General features: G+C 41.1%; 1 protein-coding gene across 1 annotated transcript in view; it reads left to right on the forward strand.

Annotated features, from left to right (window-relative positions):
* Positions 1 to 23,793, forward strand: part of LOC132895127 (adhesion G protein-coupled receptor A3-like) — a 109,470-nt gene that overhangs the window by 58,430 nt on the left and 27,247 nt on the right. Inside the window, exons 3-5 of the mRNA XM_060935361.1 lie at positions 5,937 to 6,008; positions 16,030 to 16,101; positions 19,640 to 19,711. Coding sequence (XP_060791344.1) covers positions 5,937 to 6,008; positions 16,030 to 16,101; positions 19,640 to 19,711 — 216 coding nt within the window. The remainder of the gene's footprint in view (positions 1 to 5,936; positions 6,009 to 16,029; positions 16,102 to 19,639; positions 19,712 to 23,793) is intronic.

Here is a 23,793-nt window from a genome sequence, read left to right on the forward strand (position 1 = left end):
GTTTGGACAAGAGAAACAAATAACAACAATGCTACAAATAAAAACAACTGATAAAATTGACTGATTAATACTGTAAATCACTGATTATTATACACTGAAATCTAGTTGGGCGGCACGGTGGTGTAGTGGTTAACGCTGTCGCCTCACAGCAAGAAGGTCCGGGTTCGAGCCCCGTGGCCGGCGAGGGCCTTTCTGTGTGGAGTTTGCATGTTCTCCCCGTGTCCGCGTGGGTTTCCTCCGGGTGCTCCGGTTTCCCCCACAGTCCAAAGACATGCAGGTTAGGTTAACTGGTGACTCTAAATTGAGCGTAGGTGTGAATGTGAGTGTGAATGGTTGTCTGTGTCTGTGTGTCAGCCCTGTGATGACCTGGCGACTTGTCCAGGGTGTACCCCGCCTTTCGCCTGTAGTCAGCTGGGATAGGCTCCAGCTTGCCTGCGACCCTGTAGAACAGGATAAAGTGGCTAGAGGAGATGAGATGAGATGAAATCTAGTTATCAAATGACAAGATAATATATCTTATGAAAACCTCCATACCTCTATTGACTCACAGATGAATGGATACAAATAAAGTTTCTATTCATCTTCATCTATCAACCCTTGAGTTCTGCGTGTTCTGACTCCATTGGCCAAGCGGTATTGGCCGGTTTCGCAAGTGGAATATTGCCCATGCGCACATCGCTCTTTCCGAATAGAAACATCCGGCGATTCATCAAAACAATATGTCGAGTGAGATGCTTTGGAAATCATGTGAATAAACTGATAAATTTGATATGTAACCTGAATATCGGCGTATTTTGGCACTTGTCCAATCGGACAAGTAACTGAGACGAAGAACTTGTCCCGGACAAGCGGACAACCGTTAATGTCGAGCCCTGGTGCTAACCACTACATCACTCCTGCCTCAAAGATCGATCCAGGAGCTCACAGTCACCGCTGTTCAGAGATGTTTCACAGTTTATTGTAAGACAAACATAAGTATATATTCCCAGTCAAGAGTGTGTTGTAGTGATGTGATTGGATGATGATGATGATGATTTAAGAGTTGTCTGTGTGTGACAGAGTAACGTAAATGGGTGATGAAGCATTACATCACTGGTTTAGACTACACTACTGTGTGAAAGAAGAGAGACGTTGTGTACTGTACCATTACATCGCCTGTCAGGATCATAATCTTATGAAAAGAAAGACATTACTGGTCAAAATAACCTTCATTAAGCAGAGAGCAGAATGTGCGAGCGAAGATAAATCCCAAGGATTTAACTAACCCAAATGAGTAGCGATCAAAACAGCCTGCTCCAGTTTCAAACATAATTCCATATTGATAGAAATATATCATTGTAACCAGCAGATGAACTAGTCATATTTTGGAGTTGATCCAAACAGGGTCAAGGTCGAATGTCTGATAGTTTTTCATCAATGGCTTCCTTCTTGTTTAAAACAAATTACACCGATTAATCAACATTAAAACCACTGACAGGTGAAGTAAATAACATAAATTATTTCCTTACAATGACACCTGTCAAGGGGTGGGATACATCAGGCAGCAAGAGAACAGTCAGTTCATGAAAAATGGGCTAGCGTAAAGATCTGAGCGACTTTGACAAGGGCCAAATTGTGATGGCGAGATGACTGGGTCTGAGCATCTCCAAAGTGGTGCATCTTGTGGGGTGTTCCCGGTATGCAGTATTTAGTACCTACCCAAGGTAGTCCAAGGAAGGACAACTGGTGAACTGGTAACAGGGTCATTTTCGCTCAAGGCTCAAGGATGCGTGTGTGGAGCCAGCGCTCGAAACTAACGGTGTCCCGACGTCCCGGGGACCATAAAAAATGTCATCGGGACACAAAATTATCATATCTGGGACAATCCCGGGACAATGGAAAAAAATAGATCTAGAAAAAAAGTTCTACATTAATATTATTTACAAAGCCGTAACACATACGTAGACATTCACCTAATTTGTCAATTTTAATTTTAAAACGTTAACAGCGAAAAATACATAGTAGCTACACTTTGGATGCACCTGCATCCGTAGGCTACAGAGCAGCGCATTCTGTTCTAGAATCTTCGGCCGGAGTCCGCATTATATGGACTTGGAATGGAATTGCTACCGCACACGCTGCGCCGACTCTTGCCAGAACAAAAATGCTTAAGTGGTTGAAGCGGACCGACCGCGGGGAAGAAACTGAAAGCCCAGACATAACGTCTCCGGGACCTTCAGGATCCAAAGTGTCATCGCCTGGTCTGCAGGCAACGCGAGCAACTGAATGAACTGAATGAACACTGTTAGACACGTTATAAAATACAACAGGAATGATGTGGATGATATTGACGGAAGATACCGTTCAACAGAATAAGTGAGTTTTCTTGGTGTCTTTCTAGTTCAGAAAGTTTAGTCAGTCAGCAGCACAACTAGGCTCGGACCTGGCACTATGCTGATGTTACTAACATTTGCACCCGGCAGCGAAAGTTCATAAAATGGATAACGGAAAGTTCATAAAAATGGATAACGGTAATGGATAACGGAAAGTTCATAAAAATGGATAACGGTAATGGATAACGGAAAGTTCATAAAAATGGATAACGGTAATGGATAACGGAAAGTTCATAAAAATGGATAACGGTAATGGTGAAAATTATAAGTTGGCCTTATAAGTGCCAACAGATATTCAAGGTATAAGTAGATGAAATGAACAGAAAAGGGGTCTTATTTTCAACTAAAGTGTACTGCAGATGTAGGGAGTTGAAACATTTTCTGAATGAGCTAGTTGGCCCCTTTAAATAAACGGGTATCTATTCATACAGTGAGATCGCCAAAGTTTAATAAACTGAAAATGCAATAACTGTAATTTTGAAGTAGATGATGTATAGGACATGTGTCGCTTGTGTCTTGTGACTTATTGTAAAAATGATATAAAGGGTTCAAAATCGCATAGTTACAAATATAATAGTAACTTCATATGATAATATTAACCACTGGTTATTTCAGAGTGGAAAAAAATGGGGACACTATTGCTTCCATTCGGGACAATACAACACAGAATTCGGGACCACTGGGGGACACAAAGAAAAAAAGTTAATTTCGAGCCCTGTGTGGAGCAAAGGCTAGCCCGTCTGATCTGATCTCACAGAAGAGCTACTGGAGCACAGGTTGCTGAAAAAGTTAATGCTGACTGTGATAGAAAGGTGTCAGAACAAACAGTGCATCGCAGGTTGCTGCGTACGGTGTTGCATAGCTGCAGACCAATCAAAGTGCCAATGCTGACTCCTGTCCACTGCTGAAAGCACCTACAATGGGTTCGTGAGCATCAGAACTGGACCATAGAGCAATGGAAGAAGGTGGCCTGGTCTGAAGAATCGCATTTTCTTTTACATCATGTGGAAGGCTGGGTGCGTGTGTATTGCTTGCATGGCAAAGAGATGGCACCAGGATGCGCTATGGGAAGAAGGCAAGCTGGTCGAGGCAGATCCAATTGAATCCTACCAATCAGTATGTGTTGGCAGCAGAGCAGTGTTTAAAGTCATGCAGATATGGACCAGCAGCTTTAGATAATGTTCACATCAACCATCAGAATTTTTTTTTGACCATGGCATGATTGTTGGGAAACCTTGGGTCCTGGCATTCATATGGATGTTACTTTGACACATACCACCTACCTAAACATTATTGCAGACCAAGTACATCCCTTTATGGCAACGGTATTCTCTAATGGCAGTGGCTGCTTTCAGCAGGATGATCACACTGCAGAAATTGTTTAGGAATGGATTGAGGAACATGACAGAGTTCAAGGTGTTGACTTGGCCTCCAAATTCTGCAGATCTCCATCTGCTGGACAAACAAGTCCGATTCACGGAGGCCCCACCTCGTAATTTACAGGACTTCAAAAATCTGCTGTTAGCATCTTGGTGTCAGACACCACAGCACACCTTTCAGAGGTCTTGTGGAGTCCTTGCTTTGATGGGTCTGAGATGTTCCAGTGGCACAAGGGGGACCTGCTCGATATTAGGCAGGTTGTTTTAATGTTGTGCCTGATCAGTGACTACGTTTACATGCACATCCAAATCGAGCTGCTGTCGGTAATCAAGCTGAAGGTCCCAGCAGGGGTGCCAGAGAAATCCAATCCTACATGCACACGATGAAATCGAGCTATTGTGTGAGGTGCATTGTGCACCCGAGCCACAGGTGGCGCTACACGCCCCATCGTGTTGGTACACTTCCGGTTGTCGTCATGAAGAAGAGCTATTCAAGAGTATAAACAAAGTTATCAGCAGTGTTGCCAGATACTGTTGACGTTTTCCAGCCCAAAACATGTTCAAATCCGCCAAAATGCACTTAAAACCGCCCAATCTGGCAACACTGGCAGTTCCGTGTTCACAAGTTCCGTGCTCAAGCTGTTAGGCTTGCTCTAACAGACTGTATGGCTACAAACTGTCCTGCGCAGACCACTGTTTTGTAAGACAACTTATTTTGCACAATTGTATATTTTTCTAAAGTCCATTTTTTGCTTACAATTTAACTTGTCTTAATAAACACACAAAAAGTTCAACTGTTTTGCTTTTATTGACATTCTTCAGATGTTGGACATATATATATATATATATATATATATATATATATATATATATATATATATATATATATATATACAATGACCTGTTTATGTACACAATTCACAGCTATGCAACAGCTGTACAGATGTATTTGGTGTAAGTGAGTGTAAATTTTAACAGTGCAAACAATGCCACAAAAAGAAAAGATTCATGCCGTTGTCATGATTCGTTGTCATGCCGACCGAGGCTGTTGTGTTTCCCGCTTGTGGTCTCGTCACTCGTCACTTCCGGAAGGGGCAGTGCTGAAGTAAGTAGCTCGAATACGTAGCTCGATAGGGTATACATGCACTAAGTAGCTCGGCAGAAATCGCATAAACTAGGTCGTGTAGCTCGATTCCGAGAAATCAAGTTCGGTTCAATTTCAGCCGAATTAAGGTGTATACATGGCATTTTGAACTTCGATTTCAGTCGAGCAACGGCAGAAATTCGATTCTCTCTATGTGCATGTAAACGCACTGACTGTACATGTTAAGAGAGTTTCTGGCATATGAAATTGGTAACAAGAGCAAATAGACTTCTGATGCCAATGGTTCTGAGTTCTACTAGTTTTTTTTTTTTTTTCCATCTCGTCATTATTTTAATTGTTATTCATCTTTTGATTTTCTGCTGCCAAGTCTGAGTGTGCACACGATGAATTTCATTTTACATGGAAACTTGGGCATGTAACAGTGTTCTTGAATCTTCAGCTAGCATTTCCAAGAAGGTCCTTTCCATCTTATTTTGCCAAATGTTGAAAATCATGACATTTCAAAACTATTTGTTCCTGAGCCTTTTATAAGCTATGTATAAACATCTGGTCTGTCATTTTAACATACTCACTGTAACGTCTCATCGTCTCATCATCTCTAGCCGCTTTATCCTGTTCTACAGGGTCGCAGGCAAGCTGGAGCCTATCCCAGCTGAATACGGGCGAAAGGCGGGGTACACCCTGGACAAGTCTCCAGGTCATCACAGGGCTGACACATAGACACAGACAACCATTCACACTCACACTCACACCTACGGTCAATTTAGAGCCACCAGTTAACCTAACCTGCATGTCTTTGGACTGTGGGGGAAACCGGAGCACCCGGAGGAAACCCACACGGACACGGGGAGAACATGCAAACTCCACACAGAAAGGCCCTCGCCGGCCACGGGGCTCGAACCCAGACCGTCTTTGCTGTGAGGCGACAGCGCTAACCACTACACCACCGTGCCACCCTCACTGTAACTTATAGGTTGCATATTGAAGCTAGGATAATTATTAAATAAATTGTTTATGACGTGAATTTTGGAAGGAATAGTAATATTTACTGCTTCCTACCTGCTGCTTTTTCTTTTCTAGGGACATAAGGAATAACATTATCACGCACATTGAGCCAGGAGCCTTCCTCGGACTTACTGCTCTTAAAAGACTGTAAGTAAATATTGTATTTCTTTTGATGCCATAAACACACAATTACTGAATTGCTGTATTTATTAACGGAGTGCTTGTATGAGGTGATGAACAGTCTTTCTGTTTACTCTGTCTGGATGCTGTTCCATTGTACAGTATTATATGCATGAAGAAAACAAGTACCAAGTGTAACTTGAATATCACCTATTTTTTTTTTTTCTCATAAATTATCTTGTCAAGCAAGTAGTAAAATAATTCAGACTATTATTTTTAACATTTTAATTCAGAGGAAGGTATTGTGTGTGTTTATGGTGGCCTGCCCTTCACGTTTACCTTTGGCATTTTTAGCATGTATAGTTCTGAAAACTACAGGTTTCTCTTTTGCATTTATCTGAACCAGAAGTATATGAATAGCAAAGACAGACTGGATGCATTTGTTAAACTGATTCCTTATGCAGTGTGGTCTTTATGGGGACGTAGCCTGGGCAAGATCAGAAAGTAAATGAAAATATGTTCAGGTTGTTTTGGTGAAGTTGATGGTTACTTGATGTTGAGGCAGTAAAACTCAGCTTTGATATAAACTTGATTTTTTTTCCCCATCCTTTTTGGCAGTGGGCCAACCACCTCAACAGCCATTGGGGTTTTCCAGACCACTTTTCATTTCATGTATTTCTTGTAGAAGTATTTTTTTTTTTGGCCACCACACTCAGTGTATGGGGCGTGGGTGGGTGGGGGGTTTGAGTCTCTCTCTCTCTCTCTCTCTCTCTCTCTCTCTCTCTCTCTGTGTTCACAATAGGGGGTTTGATCGGTTGGGATGTATGTGTGGCGAGACTGTGAAGGTACACATACGCACTTGTGTGCGCAGAGAGACTGCTAGAATGTCACATTTCCAGCCAGAATAAAAGAGTTCCTGGCTGCCTAAATGGAGAACTATGCATCTACTCCAAAATAACAGATTGTAATATTCGAGAGAGAGTGAGCATTCAGTGAATTTCTCCATTTAAGGGCCACGTTTCTATTCATACTGACATCACTGGGGCCAAACGTTTAATTTAAAATGTTGGCTAGAAATTAGGGCACATTGCAAACAAATGACTAGTAATGGTGCAGAAGACATTTCCTGTTGAGCACATTCTGATATTCATATTCAGAACATTGTAAGACCAGTGCCTGGGTGATTATGTCATGGGATGCCATTTAACCATTGTAATCTTACAAAACCTGAATCTAAGAAAACATGCATTTTAACTATTCAAAACATGTGGTAACCCATTTCACACAATGATATATTACACACACACACACACTAAATATATATAAACACATATTCACACAATGAAATATATATGTATGTCAAGCCGGAAAGTCTGCACACCCCTTTCACCTTCTCCACGTTTTATTACATTACAGATGTATTCTACAATAGATTGAGTTCATTTTTTGTCACGAAATTCTCCACAAAATAGCCCATAATGAGAAAGTGAAAGCAGGTTTTTAGACATTTGTGCTAATTTATTAAAAATCTCATCTCTAGCCACTTTATCCTGTTCTACAGGGTCGCAGGCAAGCTGGAGCCTATCCCAGCTGACTACGGGTGAAAGGCGGGGTACACCCTGGACAAGTCACCAGGTCATCACAGGGCTGACACATAGACACACAACCATTCACATTCACACCTACGGTCAATTTAGAGTCACCAGTTAACCTAACCTGCATGTCTTTGGACTGTGAGGGAAACCGGAGCGCCCGGAGGAAACCCACGCGGATACGGGGAGAACATGCAAACTCCATACAGAAAGGCCCTCGCCAGCCACAGGGCTCGAACCCGGACCTTCTTGCTGTGAGGCGACAGCGCTAACCACTACACCACCGTGCCGCCCCCTTATTAAAAATCAAAATGTAAAATATCATATATACACAAGTGTGCACACCCTTTGATATGACACCCAAAAGTGAGCTGAGTTGCATTTTGTTCCCACTGATACTGCTTGAGATGTTTCTACAACTTAATTGGAGTCCAGCTGTGGTAAATTAAATTGCTTGGACATGATTGGGGATTGCCAACACCTGCCTTTATAAGGTCCCAAAGTTCACAGTGCATGTCAGAGCAAACTCCAAGCCATGGGGTCAAAGGAATTATAGACCTCAGAAATTGGATTGTGTCAAGGCATAGATCTGGAGAAGGGTACAGAAAAATTGTTGCAGCTTTACAGGTCCCAAAGAGCCCAATGGCCACCATCATTCGTAAATGGAAGAAGTTTGGAACCACCAAGAATCTTCCTAGACCTGGCCACCCGGCCAAACTGAGCGATCGGGGAAGACGGGCCTTGGCCAGGGAGGTGAGCAGGAACCCGAGGGTCACTCTGGCAGAGCTCCAGCGTATACTTGTGGAGATGGGAGAACCTTTCAGAAGATCAACCATCCAGGCAGCACTTCACAAATCAGGCCTTTAGGGGCCAGACAGAAGCCACTCCTTAGTAAAAGGCACATGACAGCCCGCTTGGAGTTTGCCAAAAGGCACCTAGTGGACTCTCAAACCATGAGAAACAAGATTCTCTGGTCTGATGAAACCAAAATTGAACTTTTTGGCTGGAATACCAAGCATCACGTCTGGAGTCAAACCAGGCACCGCTCATCACCTGGTTAATGCCATCCCTACAGTGAAGCATGGCGGGGGCAGCATCATGATGTGGGGATGTTTTTCAGCAGCGGGCACAGGGCAACTAGTCCTGATAGAGGGAAAGATGAATGCAGCTAAGTACACCGAGATCCTTGAAGAAAACCTGTTCCAGAGCGCTCTGGACCTCAGACTGGGGCGAAGGTTTACCTTCCAACATGACAACGACCCGACGCACACAGCCAAGAGAACACAGGAGTGGCTTTGGAGAAAGTCTGTGAATGCCCTTGAGTGGCCCAGCCAGAGCCCAGACCTGAATCCAATTGAACATCTGTGGAAGGAGCTGAAAATGGCTGTGTACCAATGCTCCCCATCCAACCTGATGGAGCTTGCAAGGACATGCCAAGAAGAATGAGTAAAAATGTCCAGAAACAAGTGTGCCAAGCTCATAGCTTCTTTCCCAAGATGCCTTGAAGCTGTAATTGCTGCCAAAGGTGCATCAACCAAGTATCAGGCTAAGGGTATGTACAGATATGTAACCCTTAAATCACCTATTTTTGTCAGTAAAATAAAATTGCATATTTTCTAAAAACCTGCTTTCACTTTGTCATTACGGACTATTTTGTGACCAAAAAATGACCTCAATCAATTGTAGAATAAGTCTGTAATGTAATTAAACATGGAGAAGGCGAAAGGGGTGTGCAGACTTTCCGGCTTTTTTTTTTGTGTGTGTGTGTGTGTGTGTGTGTATAAATATATACTGTGTGTGTGTGTATAACATTTCACACAATGAAATATATTTGTGTGTATATATATATATATATATATATATATATATATATAATGTGTGTGTGTGTATGTATGTATGTGTGTGTGTGTTATTGTCATATATATAGGTTTTTTTTTTTTTTGTGCAGAATACACAAATCCACAATATTTGGTTGTCTCCAGTTGCACCCATGCTACTGACATGTGGAGATGACTGATTTTTTTAATTCATTGAAATTAATTATTATTAATTAGAATTAATAATTTAAGTAGTGGAGTACTATCAGAGTGTCCTCAATTATCACATCACTGAAAATAAATAAGCAATTAGGAGAACCTACTTTTTCCCCACAGCTTTTCCAGTCTTTTCTTCTTCCCATAATCTACAGAAAATTGCAGTGATGCATGATAATGGATATTTCATGAAGGAGGATATTTCAGGCATGAGCTGTTGAATGGATAGACACATTAATGCACAAAAAAAGGTTTTGTTTGAACATATTTTGTTTTAAAGTATTTTAAGAATTAAACTTCAAGTTAAAATGTAGTTATAGGTTTTATGAACGCTTTCGGTTATTTCTCTGAAACATTCAGAGGTTACTTGCTGATGATGTCTTTTAGCTTTGCGTATTTGCAAATGTAATATCGGTGCAAATCTGCCTAATCATGAAGAACGGCAAAGATTTTGGATGTAGAGTTTTGATTTTGGAAAGGAGTTAAATTCAGCCAGTCGAGGGGTCGGTCAACAAAAAGTCCTCGTGTGCAAACGATCCTCAGTCTAAACTTTAATTTTTCCCATCTGCATTTAATTTTCCCCGTCTCAAAACAGCTAATTACATTTCCCCGGTTACGTTTCGAGACACATCACTGGCCTCGGGATAGAGGGATAGATGCAGTTTAGAAGAGCAGTGTGAAGGAGAAAGATGAAGAGATTAAAGAGATGAAGCAAAGTTAAGTCGGAGAAGGAAGATGAAACGATAATGAAAGGAATGAATCAGGAGAAAGAACGCTTCAAAGACATGCAGGTGATGAGAGAGGGCCCAGTGAAGGTAGTACTGAGACAGTGATTTACAGCTGAAAAAGAACAAGTGAAGAAATGATCTTCGAGCGCAACTTATCGTTCTTTTTATATATTAGTCTTTCAAGCAACTATTAAATTTATAGTGGTTTTGAAACCGATGGGTATTTTACAGGAAGTAGTAATTGATTTATTGAGCGCCGTGTGTGTTTCAGCAGCCCCTGCACCACTGCTTTCATTTTGTTTCGGGTTTAAAGTTCAAATAGCTTCTCCGTGTGCTTTCCATGCTACAACACACTATTTGGCTGAGTGGAATTTCCTTACCATAAATTCCCAAGCTCTTCCCTAAAGCCCACAGTCGTAAAAGGCAGCTACTGTTCGCACAGTCAACAAGCGGACATCAGCTGAACAAGACGCTAACATGTGATTCTGGCAGTTGTCTTTGAGTTAGAGCGGCTGTCTGCAGGGCGTACTAAATCCATTGAGACACCAACATGTCATGTTAGTGAGAGAAGCTGAACATCAAGCCTTATCCCATTTGGCATGTTGGAATCGTTACGGCGAGATGAAAGAGCGCTTTGACTTAACGTAACATGTTTCTGTCCACTTCCTTCCATTTGAGCTGGGATCAGATTTCCCACCCCACTTAAATAATCCAGAGTTTTCCACACATCCCAAACCCAGCCTGAAATCATTATTCAGCAGCACAGTCGTACTGCAGCGCTGAGATACCTTTTGGTGTTCAGAGTTAACGTCCGCGTTCTTAGTGGAAGTCGTGAATCACAAACTCTCTAGTTTTCTGTAGTGGTTTGAGCAGAAGGAAAGTTTTCTTCATGTACGTTGTAGTATATTTGTCACGTCAAAACGGCATTACTACAGATCAGTTTAAAGCTCGACGGCCTTTCAATTTCACAAAATCTCTGAATTTAGTTCCCTCTGAAGTTTGGTGATTCTGAGATGTTTATCTCTGTAATATCTTACAAAATATATCAGGCCATTCTGTTGCTGGGAAGTTATTTTAATTTGAAAGGATTCCCGAGCAAATAATGTGCATGAAATCGCTCGCTTCACGCAGTCAAGCAGACAGGAAGTCCGTGTGCGCATGCACAGGTTTAACTTCTTCCTCTTTTGGGTTTTACAGCAGCTGGCATCCAGTGTTGCATGACTGCCATCTACAGGTTTACCTTGACCATGCACTGTCAGTTACAGTGGTGCTTGAAAGTTTGTGAAGCCTTTAGAATTTTGTATATTTCTGCATAAATATGACTTAAAACATCATCAGATTTTCACACAAGTCCTAAAAGTAGATAAAGAGAACCCAGTTCAACAAATGAGACAAAAATATTATACTTGGTCATTTATTTATTGAGGAAAACGATCCAATATTACATATCTGCGAGTGGCAAAAGTATGTGAACCTTTGCTTTCAGTATCTGGTGTGACCCCCTTGTGCAGCAATAACTGCAACTAAACGTTTCTGGTAACTGTTGATCAGTCCTGCACACCGGCTTGGAGGAATTTTAGCCCATTCCTCCATACAGAACAGCTTCAACTCTGGGATGTTGGTGGGTTTCCTCACATGAACTGCTTGCTTCAGGTCCTTCCACAACATTTCCATTGGATTAAGGTCAGGACTTTGACTTGGCCATTCCAAAACATGAACTTTATTCTTCTTTAACCATTCTTTGGTAGAACAACTTGTGTGCTTAGGGTCGTTGTCTTGCTGCATGACCCACCTTCTCTTGAGATTCAGTTTATGGACAGATGTCCTGACGTTTTCCTTTAGAATTCGCTGGTATAATTCAGAATTCATTGTTCCATCAATGATGGCAAGCCATCCTGGCCCAGATGCAGCAAAACAGGCCCAAACCATGATACTACCACCACCATGTTTCACAGATGGGATAAGGTTCTTATGCTGGAATGCAGTCTTTTCCTTTCTTCAGACATAACGCTTCTCATTTAAACCAAAAAGTTCTATTTTGGTCTCATCTGTCCACAAAACATTTTTCCAATAGCCTTCTGGCTTGTCCACATGATCTTTAGCAAACTGCAGACAAGCAGCCATGTTCTTTTTGGAGAGCAGTGGCTTTCTCCTTGCAACCCTGCCATGCACACCATTGTTGTTCAGTGTTCTCCTGATAGTGGACTCATGAACATTAACATTAGCCAATGTGAGAGAGGCCTTCAGTTGCTTAGAAGTTACCCTGGGGTCCTTTGTGACCTTGCCGACTATTACACGCCTTGCTCTTGGAGTGATCTTTGTTGGTCGACCACTCCTGGGGAGGGTAACAACGGTCTTGAATTTCATCCATTCATACACAATCTGTCTGACTGTGGATTGGTGGAGTCCAAACTCTTAAGAGATGGTTTTGTAACCTTTTCCAGTCTGATGAGCATCAACAACGCTTTTTCTGAGGTCCTCAGAAATCTCCTTTGTTCGTGCCATGATACACTTCCACAAACATGCATTGTGAAGATCAAACCTTGATAGATTCCTGTTCTTTAAATAAAACAGGGTGCCCACTCACACCTGATTGTCATCCCATTGATTGAAAACACCTGACTCTAATTTCACCTTCAAATTAACTGTTAATCCTAGAGGTTCACATACTTTTGCCACTCACAGATATATAATATTGGATCATTTTCCTCAATAAATAAACGACCAAGTATAATATTTTTGTCTCGTTTGTTTAAGTGGGTTCTCTTTATCTACTTTCAGGACTTGTGTGAAAATTCTAAAGGTTTCACAAACTTTCAAGCACCACTGTATAACTAGCCAGTGTTCATTTTGTTTGCCTGATGTAGGCAGATCTTAAGTACTATGAAATAATATAGCACCACTGTACATCATTCTGTCGCTCAACGAACAGCTGATCACACCGAGGTGCTCACTGACTGTCGGTATTTTTTAGTTTGGTCCTGCGTTTTCTTTCCTTTGCAACATAACGTCTTTTCTTCTCACTTTCTGTTACTGTAGTCGGTCTTCCATGTTTCATTCACATCCTCCATTTTCCTCTCCTGTTTCAAATTTGTATCCCACAATGCCTTGTGTGAACGGAGAAAGCCCACCACGTGATGCATGACATCTTGAATTGGGTCATGGTGAAGCGGGAAAAAATAGCAGAGAATTTTGGGCCATGTGGCCTTAAATTCATTAATTGTTCTATTTTAAAAAAAAAAACTAATAAAATTGGAAGTCTGTGATTCAAATTCAGTAGCTTTCGGTCCATGAAACAAAAATAATTGGGTGTCAGGGGAAAATTCTTTTTATGACATGCACGTGAAAAATCTGAATGGCAGTCTACCTTTGAAGGTCTACCTTTGAAGGACACTTTCTTGAAGTGTCCACAATTAAAAGCATTCAGGTATTTAAATGGAAATTATTTTGACTGAAATTAGACGGCAGGATAACTTCCATCCCCATCATTTCAGTAAATTAGTTATTATTAACGTGTTTCATTTTGTATGGAAAGTACAAAGAGTTAGGCCCTGTCCACACGGCAACGGATTCAGGTGAATCTGATAAAATTGTTTATCGTTTCGGCCTGGTGTCCACACGGCACGGGCGTTTTGGGTGCCCCAAAACAAAATCTTTTGAGAACGGGTTCCAGAGTGAAAAAATCTGGCAACGGCGCCGTTGCGAAGTCGTCTGGATGAGTAGAACGGATTTGTTTATGATGACGTCACAACCACATGACTGTCAGTGCTTCACGCCGGGTAGAAGTGGAACGAACTCGATGCGAGTTGTCAACAAATCCTATAACTTGGTTCATGAAACACGCTTACAAAATATTTTCAATGTGAATATTTATTGTGTAATGGTGCAAAGTGAGAGAGAGAGAGAGAGAATAGCCCTTAGGGCAGAGTCTTTAGTCCAAACACTGCGGAAGCAGTACCAAACCGCGCACCGCCTGTGCGCTTTCCAAAAACAAAACCAGTCCCGCCAGCAAAAATAGGAAAAAATCTGGCAACGGCGCCGTTGCGAAGTCGTCTGGATGAGTAGAACGGATTTGTTTACGATGACGTCACAACCACATGACTAGAACAAGCAGCACTCACTCATTCACACCGGGTAGAAGAAGGGGTTTATGCGCATGCGTCCTACTTCTTCTATTGTTCTGGTGTCTCCGATGGGACCGTCTTACAGCGCACGTAGTGGTGTGGCATGTGTATTGCATCGTTTTCAGCAAGCGTTGCGTTGCCATATGAACCTGAAATTTTACTGATCCGTTGCCCATGTGGACGCGATATTTAAAAAAAAAAAATCCCGTTGCTGTTGTCGTGTGGATGTAGCCTTAGGGTGGGATTAGTGTTCTTACCTTTCCACATGATTCACATGATCTCTCTCTCTCTCTCTCTCTCTCTCAGTAAAGAGACTATAACAGACATAAGAGATGTAATGGACTGTAATGAATAAAATTAAATGCGCAGATTGGTATGTTTAAAACCTCTCATGGTCTTTTACATTTGGAACGAATGCTTGGCATGTTGAAATGAAAATGTATAAATATAATTTGAGATGTAATTGAGTAAAAAGTGTTTTGTTTTTTAAATTCTCGGGTAAAAAAGGAAATCACCTTAAATTATGGTTCTCAAACATCACACACAGCTGATGGACCACTGGATGCTAAAGACCCTGAAATCATGACGGTTATAATTACACCACCTCTCTCTCTCTCTCTCTCTCTCTCTCTGTCTCTCTCTCTCTCTCTCTCTCTCTCTCTCTCTCTTTTGATGTGAAGAAGCTTGAAGGCAAAATTAGACTTTGCCAAGTTCTGCTCGCAGCTTTGCTTTCATCTGATGATCAGTTTTACTCATTCCTTTGATATGATCTAGGTTTTGACTTGGGTGTGCAGGACTGTTCCAGCAATGTCCAAAATACACCTTATGGACATGTTTGTGGACATCTGATCGTCATGCCCCTACGAGGCCCAAACCATTGCTATGAAAGGTATAGACTGTATTTGCTATGCTGTAGCATTGCAGTTTCTCTTCACTGGAACTAAAAGCTCAAACGTGTTCCAACATGACAATGCCCCTGTGCACAAAGCAAGCTCCAGGAAGACATGGTTTGCCAAGGTTGGTGTCAAAGAACTTGAGTGGCCTGGACAGAACCCTGACCTCAACCTCGCGAAACACTTTTGGGATGAACTGGAACACAGACTGCACCCCAGGCTTCCTCACGCATCAGTACCTGACCTCACTCATGCTCTTGTGGCTGCATGAACACACATCCCCACAGCCATGATCCAAAATCTAGTGGAATGCCTTCACAGAAGACTGAAGATTATTTTCACAGCAAAAGGGGGACTAGATTTGGAATGGGGTATTCAACAAGTCAGGTGTTCACAAACTTTTGGCCATATAGTGTATCTAGCTAGAGGATAGAGCACAAGCACAAATAAGTCATAAGCACGAGTAACAACACTGATTCGTCAACCTGATTTTTGATGAGTAGAAGCCAAAGATGGGTTTAGTGCTTTATGCTGTATGTACGTGCCAGTCTTCTACAGTGACTTAGTTCTGTTAGATTTTAGCATCAATAGATTTGGTAAATGCACGTGCCTACTGCTTAGTGTGTGTTAATATATCAGTGTAATTGATGGAATCCTTTTTTGTTCCCATCTCTTTAGAGATTTGTCCAATAATCGTATTGGTTGCCTCAACGTGGATATATTCAAAGGCCTCACAAATCTGGTTAAACTGTAAGTAAATCTTATTATCTCTGACACGATCATCATTATTTTGGTGGCTGATAGGTTTTCTTTATTTGTGTTGTATTTTTTGATAGGTTTTATGTTTCAATAGCTGTGTTAAGACTCCCTAATGAGGATATTAGAAGCATTTAGGCGTTTGGCTAGAGATTGAGAACATAATTGCCCTTCACTGGGCTCTAAATTGTGTAACAGATGTTGTAAGATTAGCATGTTAGTTTTTGCTTCCCTCGAGTATAGCAACAGCAGTGCACGCACCTGTGTGTCCTCTCCGCCTTGTGAAGGTGATGCTAATGCTATCCATGTGAAAATAAAGCTGTCATTCTGATTAAAACTCTCAGATGAGAATAGATTAAGCTGTTATGTAAATGTCTGTTGAAATAAATAGTAGCAGCGATGAGGAATCTGAAACAAGTCAGGCTTAAACTTCTCTGAATTACAGCTGGGAGAGGTGACCTAAAAACATGATGTAATGATTTTTGAAGGCATTTTTCTGGTACAGGATACGACTCATGACACATGTTTGCTGAACAGTTGTCAACAGAACAGTAGTGTGTGTGTATATAATATATATATTTATTTATTTACACACACACACTGTGGTGCTTGAAAGTTTGTGAACCCTTTAGAATTTTCTATATTTCTGCATAAATATGACCTAAAACATCATCAGATTTTCACACAAGTCCGAAAAGTAGATAAAGAGAACCCAGTTAAACAAATGAGACAAAAATATTATACTTGGTCGTTTATTTATTGAAGAAAATGATCTAATATTACATATCCGTGAGTGGCAAAAGTATGTGAACCTCTAGGACTAGCAGTTAATTTGAAGGTGAAATTAGAGTCAGGTGTTTTCAATCAATGGGATGACAATCAGGTGTGAGTGGGCACCCTGTTTTATTTAAAGAACAGGGATCTATCAAAGTCTGATCTTCACAACACATGTTTGTGGAAGTGCATCATGGCACAAACAAAGGAGATTTCTGAGGACCTCAGAAAAAGCGTTGTTGATGCTCATCAGGCTGGAAAAGGTTACAAAACCATCTCTAAAGAGTTTGGACTCCACCAATCCACAGTCAGACAGATTGTGTACAAATGGAGGAAATTCAAGACCATTGTTACCCTCCCCAGGAGTGGTCAACCAACAAAAATCACTCCAAGAGTAAGGCATGTAATAGTCGGTGAGGTCACAGAGGCCCCAGGGTAACTTCTAAGCAACTGAAGGCCTCTCTCACATTGGCTAATGTTAATGTTCCTGAGTACACCATCAGGAGAACACTGAACAACAATGGTGTGCATGGCAGGGTTGCAAGGAGAAAGCCACTGCTCTCCAAAAAGAACATGGCTGCTCGTCTGCAGTTTGCTAAAGATCACGTGGACAAGCCAGAAGGCTATTGGAAAAATGTTTTGTGGACGGATGAGAACAAAATAGAACTTTCGGGTTTAAATGAGAAGCGTTATGTTTGGAGAAAGGAAAAGACTGCATTCCAGCATAAGAACCTTATCCCATCTGTGAAACATGGTGGTGGTAGTATCATGGTTTGGGCCTGTTTTGCTGCATCTGGGCCAGGACGGCTTGCCATCATTGATGGAACAATGAATTCTGAATTATACCAGCAAATTCTAAAGGAAAATGTCAGGACATCTGTCCATGAACTGAATCTCAAGAGAAGGTGGGTCATGCAGCAAGACAACGACCCTAAGTACACAAGTCGTTCTACCAAAGAATGGTTAAAGAAGAATAAAGTTCATGTTTTGGAATGGCCAAGTCAAAGTCCTGACCTTAATCCAATCAAAATATTGTGGAAGGACCTGAAGCGAGCGGTTCATGTGAGGAAACCCACCGACATCCCAGAGTTGAAGCTGTTCTGTACGGAGGAATGGGCTAAAATTCCTCCAAGCCGGTGTGCAGGGCTGATCAACAGTTACCGCAAACGTTTAGTTGCAGTTATTGCTGCACAAGGGGGTCACACCAGATACTGAAAGCAAAGGTTCACATACTTTTGCCACTCACAGATATGTAATATTGGATCATTTTCCTCAATAAATAAATCTCATCTCATCTCATTATCTCTAGCCGCTTTATCCTTCTACAGGGTCGCAGGCAAGCTGGAGCCTATCCCAGCTGACTACGGGCGAAAGGCGGGGTACACCCTGGACAAGTCGCCAGGTCATCACAGGGCTGACACATAGACACAGACAACCATTCACACTCACATTCACACCTACGGTCAATTTAGAGTCACCAGTTAACCTAACCTGCATGTCTTTGGACTGTGGGGGAAACCGGAGCACCCGGAGGAAACCCATGCGGACACGGGGAGAACATGCAAACTCCGCACAGAAAGGCCCTCACCGGACACTGGGCTCGAACCCAGGACCTTCTTGCTGTGAGGCGACAGCGCTAACCACTACGCCACCGTGCCGCCCCAATAAATAAATGACCAAGTATAATATTTTTGTCTCATTTTCTTAACTGGGTTCTCTTTATCTACTTTTAGGACTTGTGTGAAAATCTGATGACGTTTTAGGTCATATTTATGTAAAAATACAGAAAATTCTAAAGGGTTCACAAACTTTCAACATGTATATATTACACACACACACACACACACACACACAAAAAAAAAAAGAAAAACTTTTCTGTACAATGTCTCAAAAAAGTAATTACTTTAAACTGGAAATGGTTAAAAAAAAAAGTCATCATTTTAATCATATACGTATATGCGGCACGGTGGTGTAGTGGTTAGCGCTGTCGCCTCACAGCAAGAAGGTCCGGGTTCGAGCCCCGGGGCCGGCGAGGGCCTTTCTGTGTGGAGTTTGCATGTTCTCCCCGTGGGTTTCCTCCGGGTGCTCCGGTTTCCCCCACAGTCCAAAGACATGCAGGTTAGGTTAACTGGTGACTCTAAATTGACCGTAGGTGTGAATGTGAGTGTGAATGGTTGTCTGTGTCTATGTATCAGCCCTGTGATGACCTGGCGACTTGTCCAGGGTGTACCCCGCCTTTCGCCCGTAGTCAGCTGGGATAGGCTCCAGCTTGCCTGCGACCCTGTACAGGATATGCTTTTACGTATAATCGATGGATGGAGGTATATAATTATTTTAAAGGATCTGTGCAAAATTGTAACATCAGTTGCTTCTAATCAGTTTGCAATAAAAAAAAATTTAAAAATCAGAAAAGTGTATTGTGATATAATTTATCACAGTATCAGGATGTACCCTGCCTCTTGCCTGAAGTCAACTGGGATTGACTCCAGCTTCCCCATGACCCTGTAGGATAAGGGGTATTGATGGATCAGTATTATATCATTGACTTGGCCAGTCCTACTTGAAACTATTTGCTGTTAGTACTATAAGAGATAAGCCTTTAAGGGTAAATAATCAGAATTTGGTGAACTGGATAGCAGTTGGCTCACACAGTGATGTTGTATAAACCTCTATAACATGAAGACCACCTCAGATGCTAGATTTAGCTGATTTGGTTTCTCGTGTGCAATGTATCAATTCACCTTTGGTGTCATTTCAGCAACCTTTCAGGGAACATGTTTTCATCTCTTTCTCAAGGGACCTTCGACAGCCTCGTCTCCCTGAAAACACTGTGAGTAAGCTGACGTTATAGCCCCATGTTTCAATATCGACACATTTTAAATCCTGATTTTTATGCCCCAGGTGATTTCATCCCAGATGTTATGTAGCACACTTTATCAAGTATGTGACTTGCTATCCAGTATAAGAACATGCTATTTTGGTGGAAGACGTGCTCAAAATTAGTGGGAAAATGAAGTCAGGGATCAAATATCATGGGGTCATGCTGTTCGAGGAAAATAATCAGTGGTAATATGGCACGATCCAGCCCAGCATTAACAGGAGGGATAAAGGTGATTATTTTCCTATAAAACATCCCAAAGTGTTTTATTCCTCTGATACTACATAATTTTTCCAGTATTTACATTCTGTTATTAATGAAAGAGCGACTAATTTTTTCAGTCAATTCGTTTTACATTGAATGTTATGGAACATCCACAAAAACAAGTTGGTACTTGTGATCACATGTGCTATAAATATTCCAGTCTCTCTCTCTCTCTCTCTCTCTCTCTCTCTCTCTCTCTCTCTCTCTCTCTTTCTGTCTCTTGAACATAAAATGACAAAAAGCAAAACCCTACAACTTGTCATATTTCAGAGAAGACAGAAAGAACTCGTTTCTCTATCCTTTGGCAGAAACTGTACTGTTCCAAACAGTGTTGGGCAAGTTACTTCAAAACTGTTTTGCATTATTTATTACTTGTTACTGTCATTTTAACCTCCTAGGGCTTAGCGGTCACATGCATGGACAGCACTTTATGGAAATTCGGAACAAGAATCCACATATGTGGACATACTTTTTCTCTAAAAGTACATCTTATCAAAAGATGATGCTTAGTTTTTATTCTAATCAGGTTCTAATAAGCCCAAATAGCAAAGAGAAATAAAAAATGCATGTAAAAAACAGCTTGGGCCTTAGGAGGTTAAAGTAATTAGTTACATTACAATATTACTGTATTTAAAATGTAAGTCATTACACTACTATTGCATTACTTTTAAGTTACTCTCACCAAAATAACTGGAAGTATGGATTTGGCAATCTAAATGTAGCTCAAGACGCTCAATTAGCTCATCACACATCCAGTGGAAGGTGATGTGGTATCTGACTGAGCTCGGCTTATGGTTAAAAACACTAGAATATAATAGCCACAGTGATGGCTCATGGCACAATACAAGGAACAATCATCACAAGAACAGACAAAAGGTGAAAGTCTGGCAAATTGTGATAGAAATACTGTAACTTTAGGCCTATTCATATTAACATTAATTGAATTGTATTGTAATGTCTAAAGATATGACAGGATACAAAGTTAGCATTTCTATGCCTTTATTGTTTTCACGTTTACAGCATTAAGCATAGTTTATGCTTCATAAAAAAAAAGATTAGCTCTAAGGGATATGACTTCATTTCAGAAATTTAACAAAAATGAACATATTATGGCAAATCGTAGCCTACAATAAAACTGGCCTGAAAAAAAAAAAACCACAAGCCTTTTAAATCACAGCTAGACAATGACTATTAGCTATATGAGGCTACCCAGTCACATTTCGAAAAACAGAATTAGAAATAAAATCAAAGTGCTTTTAATGATATTGAAGTGCTTAGGCCTATTAGCCCTCGAAGGAAAGGCAGCTCAATCACTTTAGTCTGACTTCCGACCAGAAAAAAAACTCAGTTATACAGGACAAAAATGTAAACAAACTGTCAGCATATCTTCAACAACATACTCCGCCACAAGTCTCCGAACCTCCTGAGGCTGAAGGAGCATCTCAGAGCGGCAGAACGTTCATTTTGGCTGCTTTGTGATTTTATCGCCACTCTCATCCTCCGCTTGCTTCCTTGCTAACTTCATGTTACTATGGCACCTCTGTAAATGTTTAGTTAAATTACTGGTGCTATTTCGGGAAGTGGACAGTTCTTTAGGTTTAGCACACACAGTGCATTTGACTGCGATGTTCTTCACATCCTTATTTTTCACAAACTTAAAGTAATGGGTGTGTGCCCATCTGGAGAACGTGCTATCCGCCGTTAGATCAGCTGCAGGTTCACTCATCTCTCTCTTCTGTCTGACTAGCCTAAAGGAAAAGGAAGTGAAACATTTTGCGCGGATGTTTCACCTCTGCTGATCTCGCGGTGATTTTGGCGAATTTGTATGAAGGGAAAAAAAAGCCCACCACTTCATTCCAGGTTAAAAACGCATTGTAACGCACGTTACTGACATTTGTACCGAGTAAAATATTACCAAATTTTTTTCTGTAATGCCTTACATTACCGCGTTACTGCAAAAAGCAATGCATTACAGTAATTCGTTACTTTTGTAACGCGTTACTCCCAACACTGGTTCCAAAGCACTGACACTCGAGACTCAGTCCATAATGAACAACTTCTGAAAGAAAGCGTCACCATAACAAGAAGTATATGCTTTTAATGAGATTCTTATTCTCGGGCTGAGATTATGTTGAATATTTGTCATAAGCCGGGTTTCCATTGCAGTTTTACTCAAAATAGAACTGATGTTTTAAATATTTAGACTAAATACAATTGTGAATGGCCTGGGTTTCTATTGAGTGGCATTTAAATAACATTGGCTGGCGTTGAGTGGTCTATTCCATTCAGCTAGCATGATATTGAACGAGTCAAAGACAAATTCACAATCATGCTCGCTGAATGGAATATATCTGATAGACCACGAAAAAAACCAGCCAATATTATTATTATTATTATTATTATTATTATTATTATTATACATACACATTTGATGGAACAATTCTAGATTTTACAAAAAGTTAAGAACAGTGGGGTAACTTACCAATATTGAATGCTGATTCTGACCGAATGTAATTCAATGTACAAAGTCAAAAGTTCCAACAAGAAAAATAGTACAAGTCCAAAAAGCCTGAACAACCCAACTTGTATACAAGTTATATACAGGTTGACGTTTCAGCTTCACAGTTACTTTTGGTGGTAGTTAATTGTTACACTGCAGTTGTTCAAAATAACACGGCTTTGCTGAGTGAAGTCCTCTTGTAAAAGTCTCCGTCACTTTTCCTCACCTCCAAGTAGAACTTTTTTATTTCTGCTATTGCTCTCTTTTCCAGTTTTTCGATGTCCATTGGTCTGTTTTTCTCTTGTAAATATGCGTGAAGAATATCCAGTGAAGTTTATGTAGCTTTTCAGGTGTTCAGCACGTCTTTCTCTATAAATCTTCAGCTTTTAATGAATCAAACCTGGCGGCCATGTTTGTGTACAAACTACCACAGTCACTCGCTAGCGTGGAAGTTTTATATCTCCGATGTGTCTCTTTTCCAGTTTTTCGATGTCCATTGGTACGTTTTTCTCTTGTAAATATGCATGAAGAATATATAATGAAGTTTTGGGAGCCCTTTAGGTGTTCAGCGCATCTTTTAGTTTCAGTTTTCAGTTTATTCATTTAGTGCTTAAACCGAGCATTGAATTAACCTCATCTTCTCTTTCCCTCCCAACTGACAAAGAAATGATGTGCGCATGCACAGCAGAAAAGTTTTGTCATTGGATCTTCGCATGAGCTCTGGCGTGTGATGTCACGTTGTCTTGACAGCGTGCAATATTATAACAATATTGCATGCTCATTCTCCATTGGGGAGAGTGGTGTAATACATGGAGGATACATGATATGACAGCAATATTGCATGCCATCAATAAACCCACTACAAGGGAATAGTATCTGTTATTTATCAGCTGGGAGGTCCGTATTGTGAAATACCGTGACCGAGGTCTTGAAAGTGCCAAGGTCAGTATTCAAGGCCGAGGTCACGGTATTTCACCATACGGACCGACCTTAAGCTGGTAAATCATATATTTATTTTTTTCTTTACCAAATTCTAACAGAAAACGAGAGCGCCCGAAAGGGAAAACCGAGCCGAGCCGCCATTTTGAATCCTCGTTCACGGCTGTAATGCAAATGGCTTCCTCCTCGGTATACAAGTGCACTTCCATGTCAGGAAAACAACTACATTTTGCCGCCTATGTCGTCCCCTATTTATACAAATAGGAGTCATTCAGGATTCAGCCATGTTTTTGCTCGGCGTTAGCAACAGTTAGAGGTTTTTATCTTTCTC

Source organism: Neoarius graeffei, chromosome 1, assembly GCF_027579695.1.
Source record: "Neoarius graeffei isolate fNeoGra1 chromosome 1, fNeoGra1.pri, whole genome shotgun sequence".
NCBI lineage: Eukaryota > Metazoa > Chordata > Actinopteri > Siluriformes > Ariidae > Neoarius > Neoarius graeffei.